This window comes from Cricetulus griseus, chromosome 7 (assembly GCF_003668045.3).
Source record: "Cricetulus griseus strain 17A/GY chromosome 7, alternate assembly CriGri-PICRH-1.0, whole genome shotgun sequence".
NCBI lineage: Eukaryota > Metazoa > Chordata > Mammalia > Rodentia > Cricetidae > Cricetulus > Cricetulus griseus.
Window position 1 is genome coordinate 8,451,622 of NC_048600.1, and position 24,100 is coordinate 8,475,721.

Sequence of the window (24,100 nt, forward strand, 5' to 3'; positions counted from 1 at the left end):
GGAAGGTAAGCTGGAAATAATGCTCCTTGGATGGGCCCCCAAAACAAAGAATGTTCATAACTGATGAGATGGTGGTGACAGAGAGATAAATACCATGCCAGGAGAAAATACTCTCATGTATGAGCTGGCCAGGAGCCCAGAACACCTCATGCAGGTTCTAAGCCACCATCAACTGTCCAGGGCTAGATGTGTGTGGTACCTTGTAGAAGTGTTTCATACAGAAAAACTAAGCTCTGTAAAGCCCTCAGCTGGTATGGAAAATTAAGCTAGGTTTGCTTGTTTGGGCCATTTAGAAGACAGTTTTGTACAAATGAGGTAGTACAGGTCAGAGCCACGTACCCAGAGTAAGCATCCATCACTGGCACTAAGAAAATTTGCAGTCTACTCTCTTCTTTGTCCATTCATATAACAGTGGAATAGAACCCTTTGTAGGGAGCTAGCCCTCAACTATGAAGGCAAAGACTGAGCTCCTACACAGCAGGTAGGAAGACCCCAGATTGCTTCAGACAGTAGCATGTTCTGGTCCTGAGGCAGGAGGCAATGCTCACCTTCACAGTGGTCTCCAAGAGCGGATGCTCTGTAACCCTGGTTGCACACACATTGAAAGGAGCCCTCTGTGTTTCTGCATTGCCCATGAGAGCAGAGGTGATGGTGTTGGCATTCATCAATATCTGTGAACAAAACAGCACAGAGAGACTAGAATCCATCATTTGTATCATAGAAGATAGAGAAATTTCTGGTTTATAATTGAGCAAGACCTTTCATTATGTAAAATACACTAAGCTGGAAAAAAGTATAACTCTACAATAGGAAAATTCCAATAAATTTAAAAATGTAAACCATCTGTGTATATATATTTCACTATTTAATTATAGGTAGCATATGTAGATATGAGTAATTAAAAATAATAAAAAATTTTAAAAAAAGAAAAAATTAGAGGTACCAAATAGTTTGCTGTCATTTGTAAACCCCATTTTGATACATTCAATTTTGACACTTGCTTTGAAACATGCAGGCTTATAATAGCCTAAAGGAAAGGTCAGGCTACTACTAATTAGTATAAATAAAGTTTTGTTTAAAACCTCTCTGTATATTCACTTATTATCTGGTCCATTATAGAAAAGGTTTGTCACTATTTTGTTTTTAAGTAGCACAGCATATGTATTATTACCTCCTTGTCATTTCTAATTTGTCTCTTGGACTCTAAGAAACTGGGCTTCATTCCTTCATTCAACTATCTCTCTATCTCTCTATCTATCTGTCTATCTATCTATCCATCCATCCATCCATCCATCCATCTATTTATCTATCTATCCATTCTCATTTTTTTCGCTATCTCTCTAAAACAATGAGATTCTGGCCAAATCTTCCCCTCACCCTCATCTCACTTGCTATTCCACATTGCCACTTCCTCACTCCTGCTGGAGACAGCATCCTCAACTCGAGCATCATTTGCTTCAGTCACATGACCCTGAGTTCAGGCACTCACCTGTCATGTACTGTATCCACACACAGTAGCACAAAATACACTGCATGGATCCGAATACTTCACCCTCATGGCTACATTGTAATAACAGACTTCCTGGTGGCAGAAGCTGCATTTACCACATTCTCAGATAGGTACTCAATTCACATTACTTGTTGAAGGATTTTTTTTTTTAACATTAGAAAGCATTTCTCTTTTCCTGCCAGTGTTTCTATAAGGTGTAAAACATGTATCAGTTCCCAGGAGGAATTCAACTCATTTTTCTCCCACACTGTGGTAGTCATACCTTTGGTTTGACTCTCTCAGCATTTGGCAACTAGAGTGGGTTTTTCCCTGTTGATCATCTGGTAGATAGGTGATTCTGGCTACACCCTACTCATCATTGAATGGAACCTGAGAGGCTTTGCCAAAGAACTCTGAATGTGGTAGCCTGATTATATTATGCGCAGATTGTGTATCCACTCATTTGCAGGTAGATAGGGTGAGTGATTATAAAGGTAAACATATTAAGAGGAGTTCTGGAACAAGTTGCCTAACTCATCTGTGAACATGAATGTGTTTGTGTGTATTCTGCCACTGCACACTCTTAGGCTAGTTAGGCATTCAAGATTCTAGAAAGGGACGCCTGGGGAAGGAGACAATAGTAACAGCAGATACTTCTGTAGTCAGCATCAGGTAGATAATCTTGCTTTAATGATGCTGTCAATGAATGGTTTTGCTTATGAAACAGTCATCATCTCTGACAATAAGGGGCAAACTATTTCAGTGTACCGAAATTAACAAACATAAATTTGAAGATATATACACACTGAAATCATTAAGTACAATACCAGGCCAATGTAGTGACTTTCTAATTGTGGAATCACAGTACATAAAACCTCAACATTAATTTAAATGCTTAAATGGAAGTTACTTTATGTAGTGAAGAGTCACATAGACAGCAACAAGTTTTTTTCTTAGTATGATGCTTAGCCACCAGCCATCAATGTCATATTTTTCTACTTTCTTTCACTTCATTTTATTTTATTGCCTTGTCTGACTTGTGTAAAAGTACCTGGGTTTCTGAAACTATAATGATATAGGCTGGGTCATCCACTCTAGTCTTAGTAGTTCATGATGGCACACACCTACCTTCACATTGGTCTTTAGCTGCTGACAGCTGATATCCCTGTCCACAGGTACACCGGAAGGAACCGTCGGTGTTTTTGCACTGCCCGTTCATGCATAAGTTCCCTTGCTGACATTCATCAATATCTGTTAACATATATGATGGCAACTGGTTTTTAGAAAGAGACTCCCTCAGAGAAGAACATAGTAATCCCTACGAAGTGTTCTGGGGTTCTTTGACTAGCCTTACCAACTCAGTATGTTAGACTACACATATAAGTTAAATCATCACAAAAGCAACTTACAGCTCCCCACTATCTCATCCAAACACTTTGAAAAAGACAACGTAAAAACTTAGAGCTGAAAATGGAAGGCAGAATATAAAACACATGGTAACAGTTACTAGATTCTGTGGGCCTACTACACTGTATGAAAGACAGAAATAAAACTATCAGGAATAAACAAACACAAATCCTGGCAGTTACAGAAGGCAACAGAAGCATGTGTGTTTTTTATAACTTGAATTATAAGGTCACAGAGTTGTGCTAATTAAGACTTACCTGTCATATGTGATAGGTAGAGCTTTAGTTTGGGGGGTGGTAGGAGAGGGTGGGAGGGAGGAGGGAACTGGGATTGTCATGTAAAACAATCTTGTTTCTAATTCAAATTAAAAAAAATCTGAGGAAAAAAAAAAAAGACGGACCTCTCTTTTAAAGTAACACAGAAACAGAGAAAAATGGTACTAATGGGACATACAATGACAATGAAAGACTCAGAGAGAATGTGGTATTTGAGGACTTAATAAAAGTCCTTTCAGTGAGCCAGGCACATACATGTAATCCCAGCACTTGCAGAGGCTGAGACAGGAGGGCCATGAGTTCCATCTCTGTAGATACATAGGGAAACCCTGTGTCAAAAACTTCCAAACAAACATCACATGCTTTCTCTCTCCCTTTGTCTGCATCTATGTATGTATATGCACATGCATGTAAGAATGTATATTTAGGGCACTCATGTAGAGATAGGAGGATGGGAGTGATCTAAAGGGGAGGGGAGGAAGAAACGAGAGAAGGTAATAGGCTCTGTGTCATGAAGCAGTGGAGAGCAATATTCTGGAGAAGTAGAGAAAAGGGAGTAGGGAAGGGAGCAGAAGGTAAGAGGGGAATGTGGTAATAGTGCATGAAAACGTCATAGTGAAATCCATTTTTAAATACTAGCCAAACATCAGTCAAAAAACAAACAACCCCAGAATAGGAAAAAAAAAAAAAAAAAAAAAACCTTGACAAAAGCTAGAGCAACATGTTGAGAAGGATTGTAATATCATAAAGGAACACTACCAAGCATTAGTGTCCTTGGAAATGTCATGTATATGAAGTGACAGGACTGTGGGAAAGCAGGGCTTCATCTATGACATGGGCATTCCTAGTAGGATCAGGGTTGGCTTTCCACATGGCTCCGCTTGTCTACCGTGATGATTTATACTGCCTGTTAACTTGATACGCTCTAGCATCACATCAGTGACAAATCTCTCAGCAGGTGTAGGAGCATTTTCAAGATTAGGTTAACTGAGGTCAAAAGACCTGCACTCCAACCTCCAAACTGCATACAAAAGAGAAAGCAAGCTGTGTGCCAGCATTCACCCACCCATCCCCGCTTCCTCACTGTGCATACAGTATCACAGCCGTCTTGAGCACCTACCATCATGACTCCCCCAGCATGCTGGACTGTACTCTCAAACTATGAGTCAAAATAAGACCTTCCTCTCTCAGGTTGTATTTGCCCAAGCAAGGCGGAAAGCAACTAACACAGTTACTGTACAGGTCTGGCCTAATTTGAGAATTCTGCCCTGCTTCACCTGGATCACCCAGCCTTCGTGTGTTCTGCTGGATAGCTAGCAATATAGAAGAATTTATAACTAAGCTGGGTGGTGATGGTGCATGCCTTTAATTCCAGCACTCAGGAGGCAAGAGCAGGAGAATCTCTGAGAGTTCGAGGCCAGCCTAGTCTACAGAGCAAATTCTAGGACAGGTTCCAAAGCTACAGAGAAAGCCTGTCTTGAAAAACAACAACAACAACAAAGAATTTATAATTAAAGCATGGTACAATGGGTCTTCACCACCTGAACCATAGGCCTCTGAGGGCAGGAGGAAGGGAACATGCACAAACCTTACTAGCCTTCTCTCTGACCTAAACAGCAAGGCATAAAGCAACTAAGGGAGCTGGGAAGAAGCCACGTTCCATGATTGATGTACAACATACAACTGTTATTTGCCTCTAAAAATGTCTTAAGGAGCTACGAGAATGAGAAGGGAAGAAGAGGAAGGATGCAGAGGTCATGAGGGAGCAGAAAAGTTGAGTCAGGTGTAGATTAGAAGAAAGGATATGTGATAGGTAGAGTTTTAGTTGAGGGTGTGGTAGGGGAGGAAGGGAGGAAGAAGGGAACTGGGATTGTCATGTAATTCAATCTTGTTTGTAATTCAAATAAAAAAAATGTGTCTGAAAGTGTTTACCAGGAATACCCATTCACTGTACAGTCCTAAACCCTTTAGTATGACTGACAGTTGTCTGTTTCCTGAGTAAAGATGGACTGCTTAATCTCTAATGAGCTATCAATCCTCTGACCCTTCTCCTGAGAAAAGTAAGATGTCAAATCATTCCAAGTTTCCCAAAATAGCTTCCACATTATGAATACAGTTAGTTAGGATTATTTTACTTTGCACTTACTTTCATTTATTAAAATCTTTTTAATTACTTCACTAGTTCTGTGAGTAGCTACTTTTATTTGTTAAGAATTCCTGTTTGTGCACAGGGACGTTGCATCATGAAGCCAAACTTCATCCTCAGAATTATTTTGCACCTTTCCAGAATACTCAGCCTCTTAGCATCAGGGGTGGTTGTAGATGCCTCTCTACTTTGCATGAAAACACGTGAGATATCAGTACACACACTGAGACCAACAACAGCTCTTGCTAGACCTCACATCAAATCTGACAGAATTTTTACTGCTTTGGCATCTTTCTGACTTTCTCATAGATGATGGCAAATTAGGTATTCCCACAGGAGGACATCTGCCAAGAGGATAGGCACTCCTCCAAGTACCATCAAGGTTCATCAGACCTCACTTAAGACTACTTGTTTATGTTAGGAAGACTACCCAAAGCCATTCATTAGAAGTCATGACACAGATACCTGGAATAATGGCATGTCATTATCTTACACAAAGTGCTCTCTGTATCTTTAAAATGACCAAAGGGAAAAGAAGTACCATAGATTTAGAGATGATTTTGTTTCTTTTTCCAATGAGGGACAGAATCATTGAAACAAAGAGTAAGTTTCTATTACATAGGCATTTAGGGTACATCTTACTTTTAACAATCTTGCTGTGACAAACCCTGTCCAAAGAAAAGAATATAGATTGTCTATGGCTGTTTATAAACTTAGGACATACAAATATATATTATAGCATATATAATATTGTCTCATATATATGAGACAATATTATATATGCTATAATGTTAAGAGTAAGAAGCAATGAATTAATACATTGAAACATTAGATATACTCTTAGAGTCTCAAAAAGTCACCAGGACATTTAATGAGGTAAAGACAAAGTAAACATTAGGGGCCGTCAACAAAGTAAGATTGGTGTAGTTCCTCAGATATTGGAGAAGAAGCAGACTTATGATTTGGGATGAGTCTGAGGTAAGATGTTCTTTAAGGAAAAAAAACTAAAGAAAAAGTTGTTCTTAGTAGAGAAAGGAAAGGCTTTGGTAGCAGAGTACTGAGAGCAGTTAACTCACTGTAAGCACCCAAAGTCCAACATAGGATTCCCTTTATTCTATCCTAGACATTATCTAATGGGAGACTCAGTGAAGAGGGCAGGGTTGAAAGCCAAGCAAAGCCAACAGCTCTTTCCCAGTTCCTATCTTTGCACTGTGCTGTTTCCTCTCCCTGCTAAGTCCCCCCCCCCCCCCCCCGTACTCAGTATCTATGACCAGGTTAGAACAGCAATACCTCCTCAAGGCTCTCCCAGCACACAAGCAGAATGAACCGAACTTCTTGGATTTTACAAGGCTTTTCTCATTGCCTCTAATGTCACAAACACAACCAAGACTGTCATGTCACTTTCTGCATACACATCAACCTATTCTCCAGAAACTTCCCAGCTGGAATTAAAACAACTAGTCTTCACATGATTCTGTCAGTTTGTTATCATGGTTGATCCCTTCTGCACATAAGGAAAGTGGCCCATGGTGAACTAACACAGCCCATTCAAAACAGCAGCTTATAAGGCCTGGCAGAGCTTTTCTTTTTAAAGAAGTTCTGGGGATGGAACCCAGGACTTCATACATGCTAAATGTGCACATGGTCAGTGGTCTCCAGATTCATTCATCCCATTAAAAAAATAAACCATGGATTTCTTTTGAATTTTACACCTTTTCTCCTAGTTCTCTTCCTCTATTGGAGTCAAACCAGGGTTCTACTTTATGTTTAGTTGTCTTGGTTCCCAGAACCCTGTACCATGCCTTTTTTGTGATATCTTTTTCTGTGATATCTTTATCATGATTAGATCGGGGGGACATAGATTTTTAGAGAGAGAGAGAGAGAGAGAGAGAGAGAGAGAGAGAGAGAGAGAGAGAGAGAGCAATGTAGACATGAAGTGTTCTGGTCATTAAATACATCAGTTATCTGGGTCATTCTCATGACAACAGTGATAACCCTAGCCTTAATTATTTGGTTAAGGTAGCTACTTCTAGTGGAATTAAGTGGGGTGCTAGGGAGAATTATCAGAGAGCAGAAGGCTAAGTTGTTTGGGCAATGGTCAAAAGGAAGACAGTTGTACCAGCCATGGACTCAATGTGTGTCTAGTCTGAGTTTCATCCCTTTAGAGACTATAGGTTGCTAACATTGCATGACATGAAGTCTGGAAGTCAGAGGTTATTAATGTAAGGTCTCACAGTCATCCACAAGAGGAGCCACTATGAAAGAAGCAGTGGGGAAGAAGGTGGGTATGAGCAGCATTTGGGTCTAAATAAGCCAGAGCACTCAGATAGCATGATGGTAACTTGGATGGGTCAGAGAATACAAGCTGAAGAAGGCAATAGGGACAATGACATTTGGAATATGAGATAGAGATAGAAATTATAAGAGCTTTTCTCAACAGCAGATTAAAAAATCAGGGAGATAAAGTGTCCGGATATGATTATAAAGTAAGCATATCAACTGAATATGAATTGACAATGACATCTAAGGTTCAAGATCTTTGGTCACCATTACCCTGGTAAGTGTGGTGGGGTGCTATTGAGAAAAGATGGGAGAGAAATTCTAAAAAGTTCCTGTGTAGAACTTGGCCTGAGAAGATGCATATTTTAAGGAGTCAATAGGAAAGGCTGAGTATGGGTGAGCAGAGAGGGAACCTGGAGAAATGGAGACATGTCTACTTTATGTCATTCATAGGCATTGACTGGCATTTCACTGTGGGCAAGGAACAGGGCACCCGATCCAATGCCTTTAGAGCACCTGCTACAAGCAGAGAATGATTCATCTCCTATGGAACACTGTGACATTCCTTTATTAATTGCCTACTTCAAGGAGAACGTAATATCCCAGCTCCTTCACTTAAAGTTCAACACTAACTTATGAAAGAAGAAGAGCTTGTATTATTTCCTCATTTTTGCCTTGGGGCAAGCATGCTTTGGGGTATAAGAGTAGTGGAAGAAAGCAGAACAACCTATAGTTTGGTTGTAAGGAAAATAATAATTGAGAGCTGAGGAAATGGCTCAGTTGAAGAGTGCTTACTCTGCTAGCAGGAGGACCTGTGCTCAGATCTCCCATAGCCACATAAAAAGCAGGGATGGCTATGTGCACTTTGTAACTCCAGCACTGGAAAATGGAAATAGGCCAATTCCAAGAGCTTACTGGCCACTCAGCTTAGCTTAACAAATCTTCAACTCAGTGAAAGACTTCTTGATGTCCTGCTATGGCCTTCACATGAATATCTATGGGTGTATACACACACACACACACACACACACACACACACACACACACACACAAATTTGTTTAAGAATTAGGGACAATACAGACCAATTATAATATGCCATAAAATGCACATCAAATATATATATATATATATATATATATATGCATGTACAAAGACACATACATAAATATGAGTGTGTATTAAGAGATCACACATATTTATTTGAAAATAAGAAGCTTGATAAATATAAAAAGCTATTAAAAAGACGCATAAATAACAAATATAAATTGTTAATGAAAAATAAGATATTTATCAATAACTGCAAGTGTTTAAGAAATTGTCAAAGAAAATGAGGATAAAAAATGAAACTTCTTAAAATTAAAAGAAATACACATTTAAGAACCATAAGTGTATATTTTCCTATTTAATATTAAAAAATCCAGGAAATATTAACAAATATTGCCACACTTAAAGAAAAATAATTTTAAAGTTGAGGCAGAGGTTTATTTTAAAAAGAGATCTGCCAATGATGAGAAGTTGGGAAAACTATGACAACATATTATGAATATTATGTGAACTTGAAAAAGATATTTGAAGAGTTAGTAAGTATATGTAAAATGTGTGTAACATACAACTGACAAATGGCAGATGAAAACTGTGCATATCAAATACAGTGTTCAAGACATGTGACATTTATAAATCCAGCTGGATGGACCCACAATAAGGAGCCAAATATGCACCAAGTAATCAATAGAAAAAAACACAGTAGCACGGTCCATTTTTAAGGTCAGCCACTCAATTCTACTCTTGAAGGATGTGCAAATGCAATGGGCACAGCATTACCTTGACAGTGTCTATGGTCTGGTGTAGGGCTATAGCCCTTGTGACAGGAACACATGTAGGAGCCTTCAAGGTTGGTGCAGGAACCATTCGTGCAGACCTTTGGCTGCAGGCACTCGTCCACATCTTGCAAGTTGTTGCATAATGGAAAGAAACAAAAAGAGAGGAAAAGAAAGCATGAATCAAATCAAGCTTGATTAAAGATGGGAAGAGCAGACCTCACAACACCAGGCAGATTCTTGGACTTCCAAGGTGGTCCTGAAGAGAAGCAGCAGCTGTGCTTCGCAGTGGACCATGGTTCTGTTCATTCATTTTCTAAGGGCAATGAAGGCCAGACCGAATGAGCTGTGTAAACAAATCAAAAATGCATGGAGGGCCTGTTGGAAGGGAGAGGGGGTTGGAGATGGTAATTTTAGGGCAATATGTCCTGCAGAATAAAATCTCTAGAGAAAGGGGTAGGAACCATTCTGAGAGTTGATGGGTCCAGGAAGATGGGAGAGCCTTCAGAAAAAAAATCTGTGACTGGAAGACAACCCTGGGCTTATAACGGAAGGAGGAAGTCATTCACACCTCTACAGTGCAGTGAATTGGTGTGATAAAACCAATCCAGGGCTGCTTCTTGAGAGGCTAATTGGGCAGCTAGAAGGGAGACTGCAGATCAGATGACAGATGCTATAGTCACAGTAGCAGGTACTAAAGAAACTGTGTGGGCAAAGAATGCTCTCTATAATTTTAGAAAAATTAACATGGGACAAGGTTTTCAGAAAGGAACAGATACTTAGAGAAGTTCAGTATCTTGCCCAAGTTCACAGGATTAGAAAATGGTGATGATTCTGGGGCTGGAAAGATGGTTTAACAGTTAAGAACACTGACTGTTCTTACAGAGGACCAGGGTTCAATTCCCAGCACCCACATGGCAGCTCACAGCTGTCTATAAGTCCAGTTCCAGGGGATCTGATGCCCCATTCTGGTCCCAGAGGACACCAGATACACACATGGTACACATATATACATGCAAGCAAAACACCCATACACAGAAAATAAAGTAAAATTTTAAAAAGAAAGAAAGAAAATGGTGGTTCTGAGATTGGAATCCAAAGCCCATTTTTTAAAAACTCTGTAATACACTTCTGTCATAGGCAAAGTTCAGTCCAGTGATAAACATAGAGAGTGGATGAGTTTGGGTGCTTTTCATTTGCTAACCATACTGATAATGAAAATGATTGTTTAAATTCTCACTGGTTTCATTTAACAATCATTCATTGAGTTCTTACTCGACGGTTGCTACTAAGAAGGAAGAGGGCTGGGTGTTGGTGGTGCACACCTTTAATCCCAGTACTTGGGAGACAGAGGCAAGTGGATCTCTGTGAGTTCCAGACCAGCCTAGAGCAAGTTCAAGCACAGCCTCCAAAGCCACTGAGAAACCCTGTCTCAAAAAAAAAAAAAAAAAAAACAGATGAAGAAGAAGAAAGAAGAAGAAGAGAAGGAGGAGGAGGAGGAGGAGAGGAGGAGGAGGAGGAGGAGGAGGAGGAGGAGGCACAGTTGGAAAAGAGTCGTCATGTAAGTGGGAGGACCAGAGTTTGGAATGTCAGAACCCACCCAAATGTCAGTGGGCATGGTGGCCTCCTGTCATGCCAGCACTCAGAAAACAGAGACAGGGAATTCTTGGAAAAAGTTGCCTAAGCAGGGTACCAAAAATTGCCAGCCCTGGGTTCAGTGAAAGACCCTGCCTCAATAAATAATAAAATCAGCCTTGACTGCTGAAGACCCCTAAGGTCATCCTTGGGCTTCCACATACATGCGCACACGCACACACACACACACACACACACACACACACACACACACACACACACACACACACACACTGAAATGTACATGTGAGCTTGCATACACACCAAAAACCAGTTTTAAATTCTGTGTCCTATCTGAATGCTCTTAGGTTAGTCACTCACTACCTATTTGAATGTAACATCAATAATCAGCAAGGAAAACTCTCAGAATTGCTAAAACACCATGCATCACTATAATCTGGTCTAAGTATTATTAGCCTATTAACTTAATCAAAATTATCTTTTGGAAGATTTATTTTTAAGTATTGTGTGCATATGTGTCTCTGTGTGGAAGAGCATGTATACATGAGTGTGAGTGCTCACAAAGGCTAGAAAAGGGCAGTATCCTCCTCCCCACTGAAGCTGGAGTTACAGGCAGTTATGAGCCACCCAACATGGGTGCTGAGAACTGAACGTAGGTTCCTCTGAAAGATCAGTGTGGGCTTCTGGCTTTCAAGCTATCTCTCCAGCCAAACCAAAACATCATAATCACTAAAGCTCTTAAATACATCTATTCCATTGTCCACTGTTCACCAAGAAAGCAAAAATGCTGTTGTCTGTCCTCAGAAAGTAGCATGCCAGCAGCCCGGCGTAGACTTTGCCTTCATTTAGCAACTTAGAGCTTGGATGACTCTTATTTTCCCTGAATTTTACAAAGATGGTTTTCTTTCTTAAGAGAGAACTCAGAACTTAAGAGAGGCACATCTGGGAGTGTGCATTCCATATGCGGACCGAGAGAGAAGCCATTGGCATTGCCCACAGAGCCCAGAGTCACTTTCAAAAAATACCCATAATTACAGTGCTCCAATCTTAGTTCTGACAACAGCAAATAGTCCTTCAGGCTGCCTCATTACCTACCCTTTCTTTGCTTGTGGGAACCTACTTTTGTAAACACCAAGAGCAAACAACTTGAGAGAAGATGCCAAGAGTTAGAGCCAAAGTAAATAGTGGAACAGAACGAGCCTAGACATGGGGCATGTAAAATTCCAGACAGCAGCAAGAGAATGTCATGTCTAGTATCTGGTTTGGTTTCAAAAATGTTAACAAGTTGAGAAATGTATGGACTCTCTGTTTAATTACTCATGCCCCAGCAAAAGTGATTTACAGAGCTATAGAATGTAGCAGCAAAGCCTGTTCCTAAGGCTATATTTTATTTAAATTGCAGACACTGCAGATTGCCATGCATGAGTACTTACAAAGTTGACTTAAAAAAAACCTACCAGCATGATTAATGATGAAGCAAAATGCTGTGTAATAACTAGGACAGTTTCATGCGTTTATTCTTTTCTTAACTTATTATAGACAAAATTGCACAAACCAGTCATTTCCATAGACAAACCAGTTAGAGTTGAATAGATGCATGGCCTGGATGGAGATTAAGCTCTGGGAGGTATATCACACAGCAAAATATCCCCAAGGCATTTCTACAAAGAAGGAAAGTAGCTAAAGAGCAGACAGACAGACAGACAGACAGACAGACAGACAGACACACACACACACACACACACACACACACACACACACACACACACACGGGAAAGAGGAAAGGAAGGGAGAAAGGGAGAGAGAGAGAGAGAGAGAGAGAGAGAGAGAGAGAAGAGAGAGAGAGAGAGAGAGAGAGAGGCAGGCTTGACTGATACATGAAGAACAAAGTAAACTCCATAATGTATCCTGAAACCAGAATTCTTCCCTAGATTGCAGATTCATGCATCCAGCTAGTCAGCCTAATGAATACCCCTCTGCTCTCTCACAGGTACCTCAGAGTCTTCACAGACAAACCTGACTGCACCCACAGACAAACCTGACTGCACCCTGACTTCTGTACGGTGTTTCCTACATTTTCCTGTGGTACCACCACCAACTCAAAGGCTTGTGGCAGAAACCCGGAGCCATTCCTTCTACACGCCCTCTCCCTCCATCTTTACATTCTAAGATTGCTGAGATATTTCAACCTCCTTCCAAGACACCTCTCCACTATACTGATTTCATTCCATTTCCTTCCATCTCTATGGCTCCCATTTCTTCTCCCCTGGATTGCTGTTGTGATTTTAAAATTAGGTTTTTAAAAGTCTTACCATGTCTACTCTAGCTTGTAGGCAGAACAGTCTCTAAAATTCAAGTCTGAGCAATCATTTTGCTCAAGTACTGTAACATGTTTCAATAGTTTCTGGTATTTTTAAATTTAGCCAAGGACAAAACACATGGGACTTTATTGATATCAGAAGTTTAAGGTCCCATACTTCTTATTTCTAACCTGTGGGATAGTCTCCCACCAATATACCACAGGAAGCAAGACAGACCCTGCCAAGCCACCATCTGCCTTTAACCATTAGAAGGAGACAATCATGTCTTTAGTTTCCCATATTAGAGTTCAAAGTTCATGTTACTACAGCCTATGGTCATATAGAATATACATACTACCCAAATTGTTCCAGTGCATGATGCACAATGAGTTCAAACAGTCTCAGATTCTTGTCTCAGGCAGGAAATGTTATCAGGAAAAAACACACTCCACAATGGGTTGTTGGGGTGTACCAACCTGGTGTCTACCATTCAGTGAATTAAACTGAACTTCCCAGAGTAAGGAAATGGCAGCAATTTACACAGTCAGACTTCATGGCTGTAACAGCTCAAAAATTTATGTATCCATCTTCTTATGCTACCACCAGTTCAAAACTGATCCTTATCATCTACTGTATCCTGAGAGATGGAGAAATGCCTTGTTCGAATCTTGGGGTGCCAGGCCAGTTGGGTGTGCTGTATGAGTCCTCTAACAACCATGTAATGATTTGTTCTTACTGAACTCTGGCTGGCTCATAGAACACGCCTTGCTTTTAAAAACCTTCCATACCATTGTTAGGATCAAACATTCTGCAGTTCTTTGTCAAGATTAACATGCAGATAAGTGGATAAATCCCCAATTCCACCTTCTTTCCTCTTTCTGAGGAAATGAGGACATGCTCCTCCCTGAGCCCTCTGGCAAGTTCCCATTCTCTGCAATTTCCCAAAGATGTCTCCCAGGTGGCCAGCAATCCCACCTTGCTAATTCTCATGGTCTTGCAATATAATTCATGTGAGTCAGGAATCTCTTTTGAACTTTCCTAATATCCTGGGAGCACACCACATTGCCTCAAATCCCTCATTGTTGGGCATGAACTACCAGGTGCAGAGGGTCTGAGGAGGCTGTATCCGCCCATTCATGTTCTTCTTGGACTACTCTTGTTCTGACACATAACCTGTCAGTTCCTTGGAATTGGCTCGAATATGTCCCAGAGCAGTAATTTACATGCATTATTTCCTGTATTTTCAAGGATATGGATCTGTCAACAACATGAAGCAATCATTTCTCTGAAACCATCCAACCACAATTAATTCCTTAGTCACCCACATAGACTTCAGGCAATGACATCTTTTTGAACTAAGTAAAAAGCATCATATTCCAAGAATACAGTCACATAAATGTGGAGGCTAATTACCCCCTCACAGAAATGTGTCCTAACTGCAGTGACCACTCAACTATTCTCCATGTGTAATCTTTCATAGGAAAGATAGGAAAATATATTTGACAGAAAATAAAGCATGGATAAATGAGAGACAGATGTTGATTGTGCCAACATGGCGAGACCATCTCAGCTGTACTGAAGGTGTAATAAATCCCAGAATATTAGGCTCCCTGTCAATTCTGATGAAGTTAAAAATATGAACTAGCAAGCTGCTGACAAAAACCTGCTACACAATTGACAGAGAACCACTGTTTTTTTTGTTTTTTTTTTCTTTTTCTTCTGAACTTGGAAAGAGCCAAGACTTTCTACATCCAACACCAACAGCCAAGGTTGACCTCAGAAAATCAGTTCCAAAATGCATCTAGTCACAGGTTTCCTGTCCTACCTTCCAAAGGTAGATTACCCTTTGGGAAGAAAAATGCTATTATAGCTAAGGTATTACAGAACTACAATCTCTAATTCCAGAACCCCTAAGCCATGACTAGCATTGTTTACAAAGGCTGACTCCACCCCACATAGCTTTCTCCTTCCTATGAAAAATTTAATTCCCTTATTGTTTCTTCTATATTGCTTTGTTCATTAATTTTCTTCCATGTATAGGAGGAGCACACGAGATTTTATATAAATGGAAACACTGGATTTGGAGATTAAAAAAACCTGGGATTTTGTTTTCATTTTGTTATTCCATGTAGATTCCAGGAAGCTGATTAATCTGTCCAAGAATCAATTTTTGTATCCATCCCACAGGCTGATTGCTAAGAAGACCAAGTGAGAAAATCAAGTAAAAGTTCTCTATCAACTACCTAAAGAGAAGTTTTTATTCTTGTCATACAGCTATGGTTTCTGCATCCCAAAATAGAAAATTTTCCCCAAGGAAGTATAATAATTCTACATTAAAACACTAAAGAAAAAAATGGAAGAAGACAATAGAAGATGAAAAGTCTTCCTATACTCATGGGTTGTCAGAATAAATACTGTGAAAACAGCCAGATTACTTAAAGCAAATGGCATACTCAATACACTCCTATCAAAATTTCAATTACATTTTTACAGAACTAGAAATAATTTCTAAAATTAACGCAGAAGTGCAAGGAACCACAAATTCCTTGCAAAAAGAGCAGTGTTTTAGCTACCAACAAGATCTAATCTCAAATTATACTACAGAACCAAAGTAACAAAACTGGTCCTAATAGTCAAACATAAGCAGACCAATGGACTAGAATAGAGAGCATTGAAATAACCCACACAATAACAACCACCTAGATTTTGACAAAGGTGTCAAAAAATACATTGGAGAAGAGAGCCTCTTTAGTAGTGTTGGGAAAACTCGGGTCTCTGCAAGTCAAAAAAAGAAACTAGATCCTACCTCAACTAAAAATAAATCAAAGACTTTCATGTAAGACCTGGCACTCTGAAACTGCCAGAAGAAAACATAAAACATTTCAAGACATAAGCATAGCCAAGGATTTCCTGATTAGAATCCCAAAAGCACTGGTTGTGGTGGTGCACGCCGGTAGGATTTGCTGAAGGAGACAGAGGCAGGAGGATCAAGAGTTTGAGGCCAGCCTGGGCTACACATTTTAAAGAAGGAATTTTGAGAGCCCATCCCTTGTGAAGGGATGCTCTCTTGACCTAGACACATGGGGAAGGGCCTAGGCCTGGCCCAGGATGATGTGGTAGAATTTGGGGAGCCCCTTTTGAGGGCCTTACCCTGTCTGGGGAGTGGAGGGGTGATGGCTAGGGACAGGTGGGATGTTGGGGGGAGGGGAGGGAGAGGGAGAAGGGATTGACATCTGAAGCAGGCTTGTTCCTAATTTGAATTAATAAAATAAAAGAATCCCAAAAGCACAGGCAACAAACCCAAGAACTGACAAATCATAATCCATAGAATGAGAAGAATTCAGCATAGCAAAATAAATAATCACAAAAATAGACAACCCACAGAATTCTGAGAAAAAAAAATCATTTCCAACCACACATCAGACATAGGATTGATTCCTAGAATATATAAAGAATTATAAAAATTAAACAGCAAAACACAGTCATCTGACCAATAAACAGGGTGATTAATAGACAGTTCTAAATAGAAACAAAATGGCCAATAAATATTTGAAAAAGTGTCGATATCTTTAGTCACAGGGTAGATGCCAAATTAGTGCCATGAGATTCCATCTCACGAGCTACCAAGAAAAGACATGACAATCAAAGCTGGTGAGGATGTGAGGAAAGAAGAAGTCTCATACACAGCTGGTAAGAATGCCAATTGGAATGTACTGTGGAAATCAGTGCAAAAACTCTTCATACTAACTAAAAATAATTACCATATGGCCCAGATACTTCAATCCTGTGTATACTTCCACAGCAACCTAGAACAGATAGAGGTACTGCCCATCCATGTTTACTGTCATAATAGCTGGGAGCTGCAACTACTCTAGATGTGTACAAGTTAATGGATAAGCATAGCCATATACTCATGACATTTTATTCAGCCACAAAGAAAAATGAAATCATATTGATGGAAAAATTTGTACCTAGATACTGTCAGGAAACCCATCCTTTTGTGTGATAATTAAAGGAAATAATACAGAGCAGGGAGTTTTGTTGCTTCCAGTGGCCACATTGTCAAGAGCTCAGTGAAGGCTGGTTAGAAGACTCATTTGCCATATAGTAGCTGAGGCATAAGACTGGTGTTTGCATAGTCTCACAATGTGCTCATCTACCATAGTAAGAAAAAGGCTTCCGCAGTATCACGTCTTCAAGTTCAGAGCAGTCTAGAAATGTTCTCATCATCCACAGAAGTTATCTCTGAGAGCCGAATTCTGAAAACATGTTGTAAACAATATGCTCTCCATGTTCATCCTACCAGGGCTCTGAGCCTGGTCAAGATACTAGGTTATTCAAATCCCTAAGGCCCACCACACTGAGGGTTTCCTGGAAGCCAGACTGTTACCCCAAAGAGATTAACAAAGAAGCAATACTCTAATAAAACTCCAAACACTCATGTTCTCAAGTCACATGGTCTGTCACGGACTCAACTACAAAGCAAGACAGTAAAGTGAACCTAAGAAGGGTGGGCTGCACACACTCAGTTGGTACAAACATTCTGAGTTGTGAGGGTGAGCAAACAAAAATGATGGGCAGAAACAGGAAACAGTAGCACTAATATAAAGCCCAATCCATCATAAAGTCTAATAGTTATTAGGAATCATTAATGATAACCCCTATAAAGTATATCTGACTGATATAAAAATGCTAATAAGTTACAATGAAATCACAAAATTAGTTCGTATTAGAAAGTTCCTATAACAGAGGGAGAATAAAAAACTACATTCTTGAACAAAGCCAAAGAGTGCATAGTTATATAGAACATGTGTCATAGTTTACTTAACATAGTACTTCTGTGTTTGTATTTCAGGTAAAAAAATAGGCAATATGATTAGGGAGTTATATTTATTGGACCCAATCATATGCCAGACTACTTGCTTCATATTGCTTTTTTAATTCTGGTGACAAGTCAGACAAAGATGTTTCAGTCCTTCTTTGTACGTTACAGATAATGAAACTAAACTTCAAGGAGGTCATGTGGTCCAGCTGACACATAATTTCAGAGATACTGAATGTATCTATAAATAATTAACTGTCAGGGTAGTCCCTAAGGAATGACCCTCATCAGGCTACCACAAGTGAAGCCTGTAAACTGAGGACCTGCCAGGCTGCCTTCGCTTACGACAGGTCCTGGTTTAAATAGCCAGCTGGAACCGGTTACAACCCAGAGTGAAGAAGCAGTCATTGAAGACAGGACCAGGCTGGCAACAAGGGCAGGTTGAATGCCAGGTCTAAGGAGCACAACACTCAATGATGAAAGGGGCCACTGGGAGAGGACTGACATCTACAGCTAAAGGGGTGGCTATGGATACAGAACAGCCAAGAAGAGCTGTCAAAAGACACTAAGGAATGACATGCTAGGTAGGACATGGTCCCCAGGGATGTCTGAAGTGGAAAACAAATGACAAAGAATGGAGAACTATTCGCCCTGAGCCACACAGTAGAAAAACAACAGCCCCACCCCAGACAATCCTTCTGACATTTTGCCTGTTTTGACACAACTTCTGCTGCATTGATAGGTAGCATCAGATTACACTGCATGAACACAGGCAGGTCATGAATGAGCTCAGCAAGTTCAGCATTTACTCAGATTACAAATAATTCCCCAAATTATACAACAAGTCATCAAGAATATTAGGGATGAAATAGACTTCATTTTTTTAAAATTAATTTTTAGTTAGCAGGCAAAATAGACAGTTTCTTTGTGTCATTTTCATGTACTTATTTCCTTGTATGGGTATAGCCATTCTTTCTCTTTTTAATTTTTTTAAATATTTATTTATTATGCATACAGTGTTCTGCCCAGGTAAGAAGAGGGTACCAGGTTGCATTACAAATGGTTGTGAGCCACCATGTGGTTCCTAGGAATTGAACTCAGGACCTCTGGAAGAGCAGCTAGTGCTCTTAACCACTGAGCCATCTCTCCAGCCCCCTCTTTTTAATTTTTAAAGGGACTTCTTTTTAAAGATTTATTTTTATTTTATGTATATGAGTGATTTTCCACCATGTAAGTATATCATGTATGAGCAGTGCTGTTAGGGATTAGAAGGGGGTGCTGGATTCCCTGGAATTGTAATTGCTGGATTCCCTGGAACTGTAATTACTGTGTTTGTGAGCACCCATGTGGGTGCTGGGAACTGAACCTGAGCCGTCTGTAAGAGCAGCAACTGTGCTAATCATGAGCCATCTCTCCAATCCCAAACAGACACTCTTTTTTTTTTTTTCCAAGACAGGGTTTTATGATTTACAATATTTCATATTCTCTTCCTAACATGTTCTCTACTGACCTATCCTACTTGGGAGATGACTGTGTATGAGACAGTATTTTCCTATCAGAGAAGTAAGGGCCATGAAGGGAGAAGGGGTTTTGCTTCTTGATATATTTATGTGAAACAATTCTCTCTCCCCCTCCCTCTCTCTCTCTGTGTATCTCTTCCTCCCTCCCTCCCTCCCTCCCTCCCTCCCTCCTCTCCCTCCCTCCCTCCCTCCCCTCTGTCTCTCTCCCTCTCTGCATGTGTCTCTCTGTCTCTCTCTGTCTCTCTCTCTCTGTGTGTGTAGTTACTACAAGACTGGAGAGAAATGAAAGTAGGAATAAATGAAGCTCCGAACATATCCAGAGTTCTGACATGAAGTGAAAAGACATCAACCTTTAAAAAAAGTTACTTGCATTCCATGTGTGTGTTTTCTTGCATGCTCACATGTGCACCAGATGCATACAGTGCCCCTAAGGCCAGAAGATGGTAACAGAGCCCCTGGAACTGCAGTCAACTGGAGTCACAGGGAGTTGTGAGACACCCAATATGTTCTGGGAACTGAAGCAATGTCGTCTGCAAGAGCAACCTGTGCTCTTAACAACTGAGACAATCTTCCCTGCTATACAGTTAGATCCAGGAGGGTTATATTTGTGTCCACTGGAAGAAGCAAGAACTCAATAGCAAACAAAACATCCACAGGCAGACAGATGCACAAAGGAGGAGCCCAGCAGGCAGAACACTTTCTCTTCCTCAGAGCCTCAATTCCTACCTTTGCTTCAACCCTGTGTGTGCATGGCAGCATCTAGCCATGCTCCCTCTCCCACTCCACCTCCTTCTATTTTCTTTCTTTCAGTCCAGTCCTGGGACTGAACATGGGAGCTTACACAAGCTAGGCAAGAGCTCTACTACTGAGCCATAACTCCAGTCATTTTCATTTTGACAGGATTTTGCTCTGTACCCCAAGCTGGTCTGTAACCTGCAATCCCTCTGCTTCAGCCACCCAAGTAGCTGGGATTATGAACATATACTTCTCTCTTTTTTAAAAAAGCCTTTTGTTCCCTATCTTTCTTTCCTGTAGTGTTTATTATTTTGTTTAATTTTATTTAAAATCTTACAAGGAATAGTTTGGGTCAATCAGAATTATCTGTCCCTTTTAGAACTCTGTTTCTTCTGTGCCAACTCATTTCCTTACATTCTCCATGATTAAAAACTACTCACAACTTTTCTGAGGATCATGTGAATTTCTTAAATTTCATCTTTATTTTCAAAGGAACAAAAGCCTCTGTGGGGGTGTGGTGGTACCTACCAAGGCATTGTCCATTCCAGCCTCGGAAGCCTTCCGTGCAGGGGATGCACTGGTAAGAACCCGGGGAGTTCACACACTGTTCATCAGGACAAGTGCTTGGTGTCAGACACTCATCAATATCTGAAAAATTAGGAAGTGAGGTGGTGAGCATTTTATCAGAAGGTTCAAACAAACTCTGACTTTCATCATAGGACTGAAGAAAAGTAATCTTATATTTCAGGGAAGAAGATAACCAGGAGAGTCATTGGTCAAGCCGCAACTATCCAACAGGAACAACAGTTGGAAAGGCAGCCTTCTCTACTCGAGGAGGTGGTGGGTGCTCTAAGGCCACACTGTGGACCAAATCTTTCCAATGATAGCACCACTTTCCAGAAAGAAATGAGAAATGAGGATGGGTGTGAGGAAGCCACACATCCAATGGGTTGAGGCATTCTCCGTAGATACGAAGTCTCTAGGGAAATCTTCACATTGTTTTTATAGATTAGAGGACATTGTAGGCTCGACTCATTTAAAATCGTTCATGTGATATGAATTCCTTAGAGGCAGAAAGGAAATTAGGGGAAAATGAACTCATCAGACACTTCAAAAATGTTCCAGCAAGGGTTATATGACCATCTATAAATAGCCTCCAAAAAGATGCCGCTTTTACTATCCACCTCTAAGGGATGTTATTAATCACAATTCTCTCCAAGTAAGAAAGCACTTTAGATATGATTGGGAGTCTGTCAGTGTGTGCATGTGTGAGTGCACCACAGAGCACGTGCATGTGTGTGTGTGTGTGTGTGTGTGTGTGTGTGTGTGTGTGTGTGTGTGTGTGTGTGCACCTCAGCGCACGTGTGGAGATAAGAGGACAACTTTGGGGAGTTGGTTCTCTCTTTCCATCATGTGGGTCCTGGGGACTGAACTCAGGTTGCCATACTTGGCAACAAACACCTTTACCCACTTAGCCATCCTGTTAGTCCTAAGCATGGTGTCTTATATAGCATGGAAAAGCAAGGAAAAGGGGGATCCAGTTTAAAATGGTATCAGTCTGGGGTCACTATCTCCATTTAGTAGAAGCCCATTTTCCTGGAGGGGGATTTTGTATTTAGAGAAGTACAATTCATATCTAGGTTTCCAAATACAAAGTATACAGGACAGAGGACCTCAAAACATACCTATTTAAACACACTTTCAGGATACAAGTCAAAACATGAAAGTAAACATAAACATTAGATATTTGGTGTCTTCCTTTTAGATACCTTTAAAATCACTTTGTGAGAGATGCTTTTGAGGAAAGATGCTTAAAGTGGAGATAGTTCAAGATCATGGGAGGACCGGGTCATTGTTGTAACTTTTTGCTAATCAGGGAAAAATTCTTATTCTTGCCAATAGACACGACATACAGTATTGCTCTCTCTCTCTCTCTCTCTCTCTCTCTCTCTCTCTCTCTCTCTCTCTCCTCTTTTTCCCCATTGGTCCAATGTTCTGGGACTTCTACAAAATTATGTTTGCCAGTTTTATTTTCCAACATCAAATTGTCCACTGGATGTAAATCTTTCGTCTTTTTACAATGGAAATGCAATGGCCAAATCAGGAGATTGGCATTAGGCTGGCCCTGCAAACAGCTGGTTCTGGGTTAAGCAACCTAAGGCAGTACCTGTGGATCTGCTGCAGCACTTTCTGCTTGTCCTTCATCTACAAATCTGGGGCCACATGCCTTGTGACATTTTAATGTGACAAAGTGAGGGCAAATGAGATAATGTCTGGAAATTACGACAGGCTCTTTGGAGACACAGTTCTGTTTGAAAGCATCTCACTCCATGACATCTGAGAGAGGCTTCAGGGAGCCAGAGGCCTGGGGACCTTTGGTTCTGGTCCACCATGGAATTAGAAAACAGTCACATTATTTGGCTTCTTTTTCTTTTCAAGCCTTTTTGAGGATATAGAAAGATGCACACGCAGGGAACCCAGGTGGCATATTAGCAAGCATTAAATAATTCCTATAGATTATTGCTGAATAGTCTATCAGCTATAAATCACAGCATTTTAATATTCTCTCTCTACTTTGGGACTGCATACAGAATGTAATTAGGTTTAGGGTTTGATTTCTTTGCATAGGACTATTTGTCAAATAAGTTAATCTCCATTTTTTTAGCACTACTTGTGCTTGGGCCAATAACTACAGAGACACTGAGAAGACTTAGGCAAGAACAAAGAGTCATGGAAGAGGGTTTAAAGAAACGTAAACCTGAAAAGTAGAAGATGACAGGTGTCACACAGGCATAGCCACACACATTCATGTCCACAATGACCCTGAGAGAGGCTTGCCAATTGATTTCATGGCTCTCCTTTTCAGGCAATGAACTAAGGCAACGAGCAGACAGTTATGACAAGTGATGGTTGTCAGCTGATTCCCCACCCTCACGCTCTCTACTGCAGAGGGAGGATTCCCTAGAAGAGGACAATAGGGTCACTTTGGTGCTTGTCCAATGGCACCAGGCCATTGATGGGAAGGTTCATGGCTCTGCTCTGATCCAAACTGATCAGACATCTAGTAACATACGACACTCCCTCCCACTTGTCTCTAGAATTAGAACCCAAGGGGCCAAGGCGAGAGGCCAATAGGACAGGCAGGTATGGGCTGCCAAGAAATGGCTAATTAGCTCTCATTCCAGGCCTAGGTCATCTGAGTGTAAAGGGAACCAACATGCAGAAGCCAAGGGACAGCTGAGAGAAAACTGGACCGCTGAGCCTGTCACTCACTAGCTCTAGAAGGCTGTACACAGCAGACAAGATACAGAGCTTCAGGCAGCTGCAGGCAAAACCAGACAGGGAGCGCCAGAACACAATACCACATCTAAGTCTAAATCCTTCAAGCAGCAGGTCAGGGACTATGTTCATTCTTGTGGGTCCATGCCAAAATTGCAGCTGAAGTTACTTTATTTCTCTGGGGAAAATAATTACCAAAAAAAAAAAAAATTACAATGGAGGCTTTAAAGACATCTAGTGTAAGGTGAATATCTGCATCAAGAGAAATATCAATTGGAATGTAATTCTGACACGCTATACACAGTTTCCAAAACATTTCCACAATGAGCACGATCTCTGTAAATGTAATGAAGCAACGTTATCTAGCGCTGTCAGACTTGGACTACGAACTGGTCACACAATGCTTCAAACAGTCTTCGAGAAAGTTCCAGAA

The 24,100-nt window shown here is 40.6% G+C and overlaps 1 protein-coding gene across 10 annotated transcripts in view; it reads right to left on the reverse strand.

Moving 5' to 3' along the window:
* The window catches only part of Ltbp1 (latent transforming growth factor beta binding protein 1), a 373,886-nt gene that overhangs the window by 78,883 nt on the left and 270,903 nt on the right, over nt 1-24,100 (reverse strand). For all 10 annotated transcript variants that reach the window (XM_027426071.1, XM_027426069.1, XM_027426070.1 and 7 more), the window contains 4 exons: nt 20,917-21,036; nt 9,420-9,542; nt 2,618-2,740; nt 549-671 (listed from right to left, as the gene is read on the reverse strand). In XM_027426071.1, the coding sequence (XP_027281872.1) occupies nt 549-671; nt 2,618-2,740; nt 9,420-9,542; nt 20,917-21,036 (489 nt within the window). The remainder of the gene's footprint in view (nt 1-548; nt 672-2,617; nt 2,741-9,419; nt 9,543-20,916; nt 21,037-24,100) is intronic.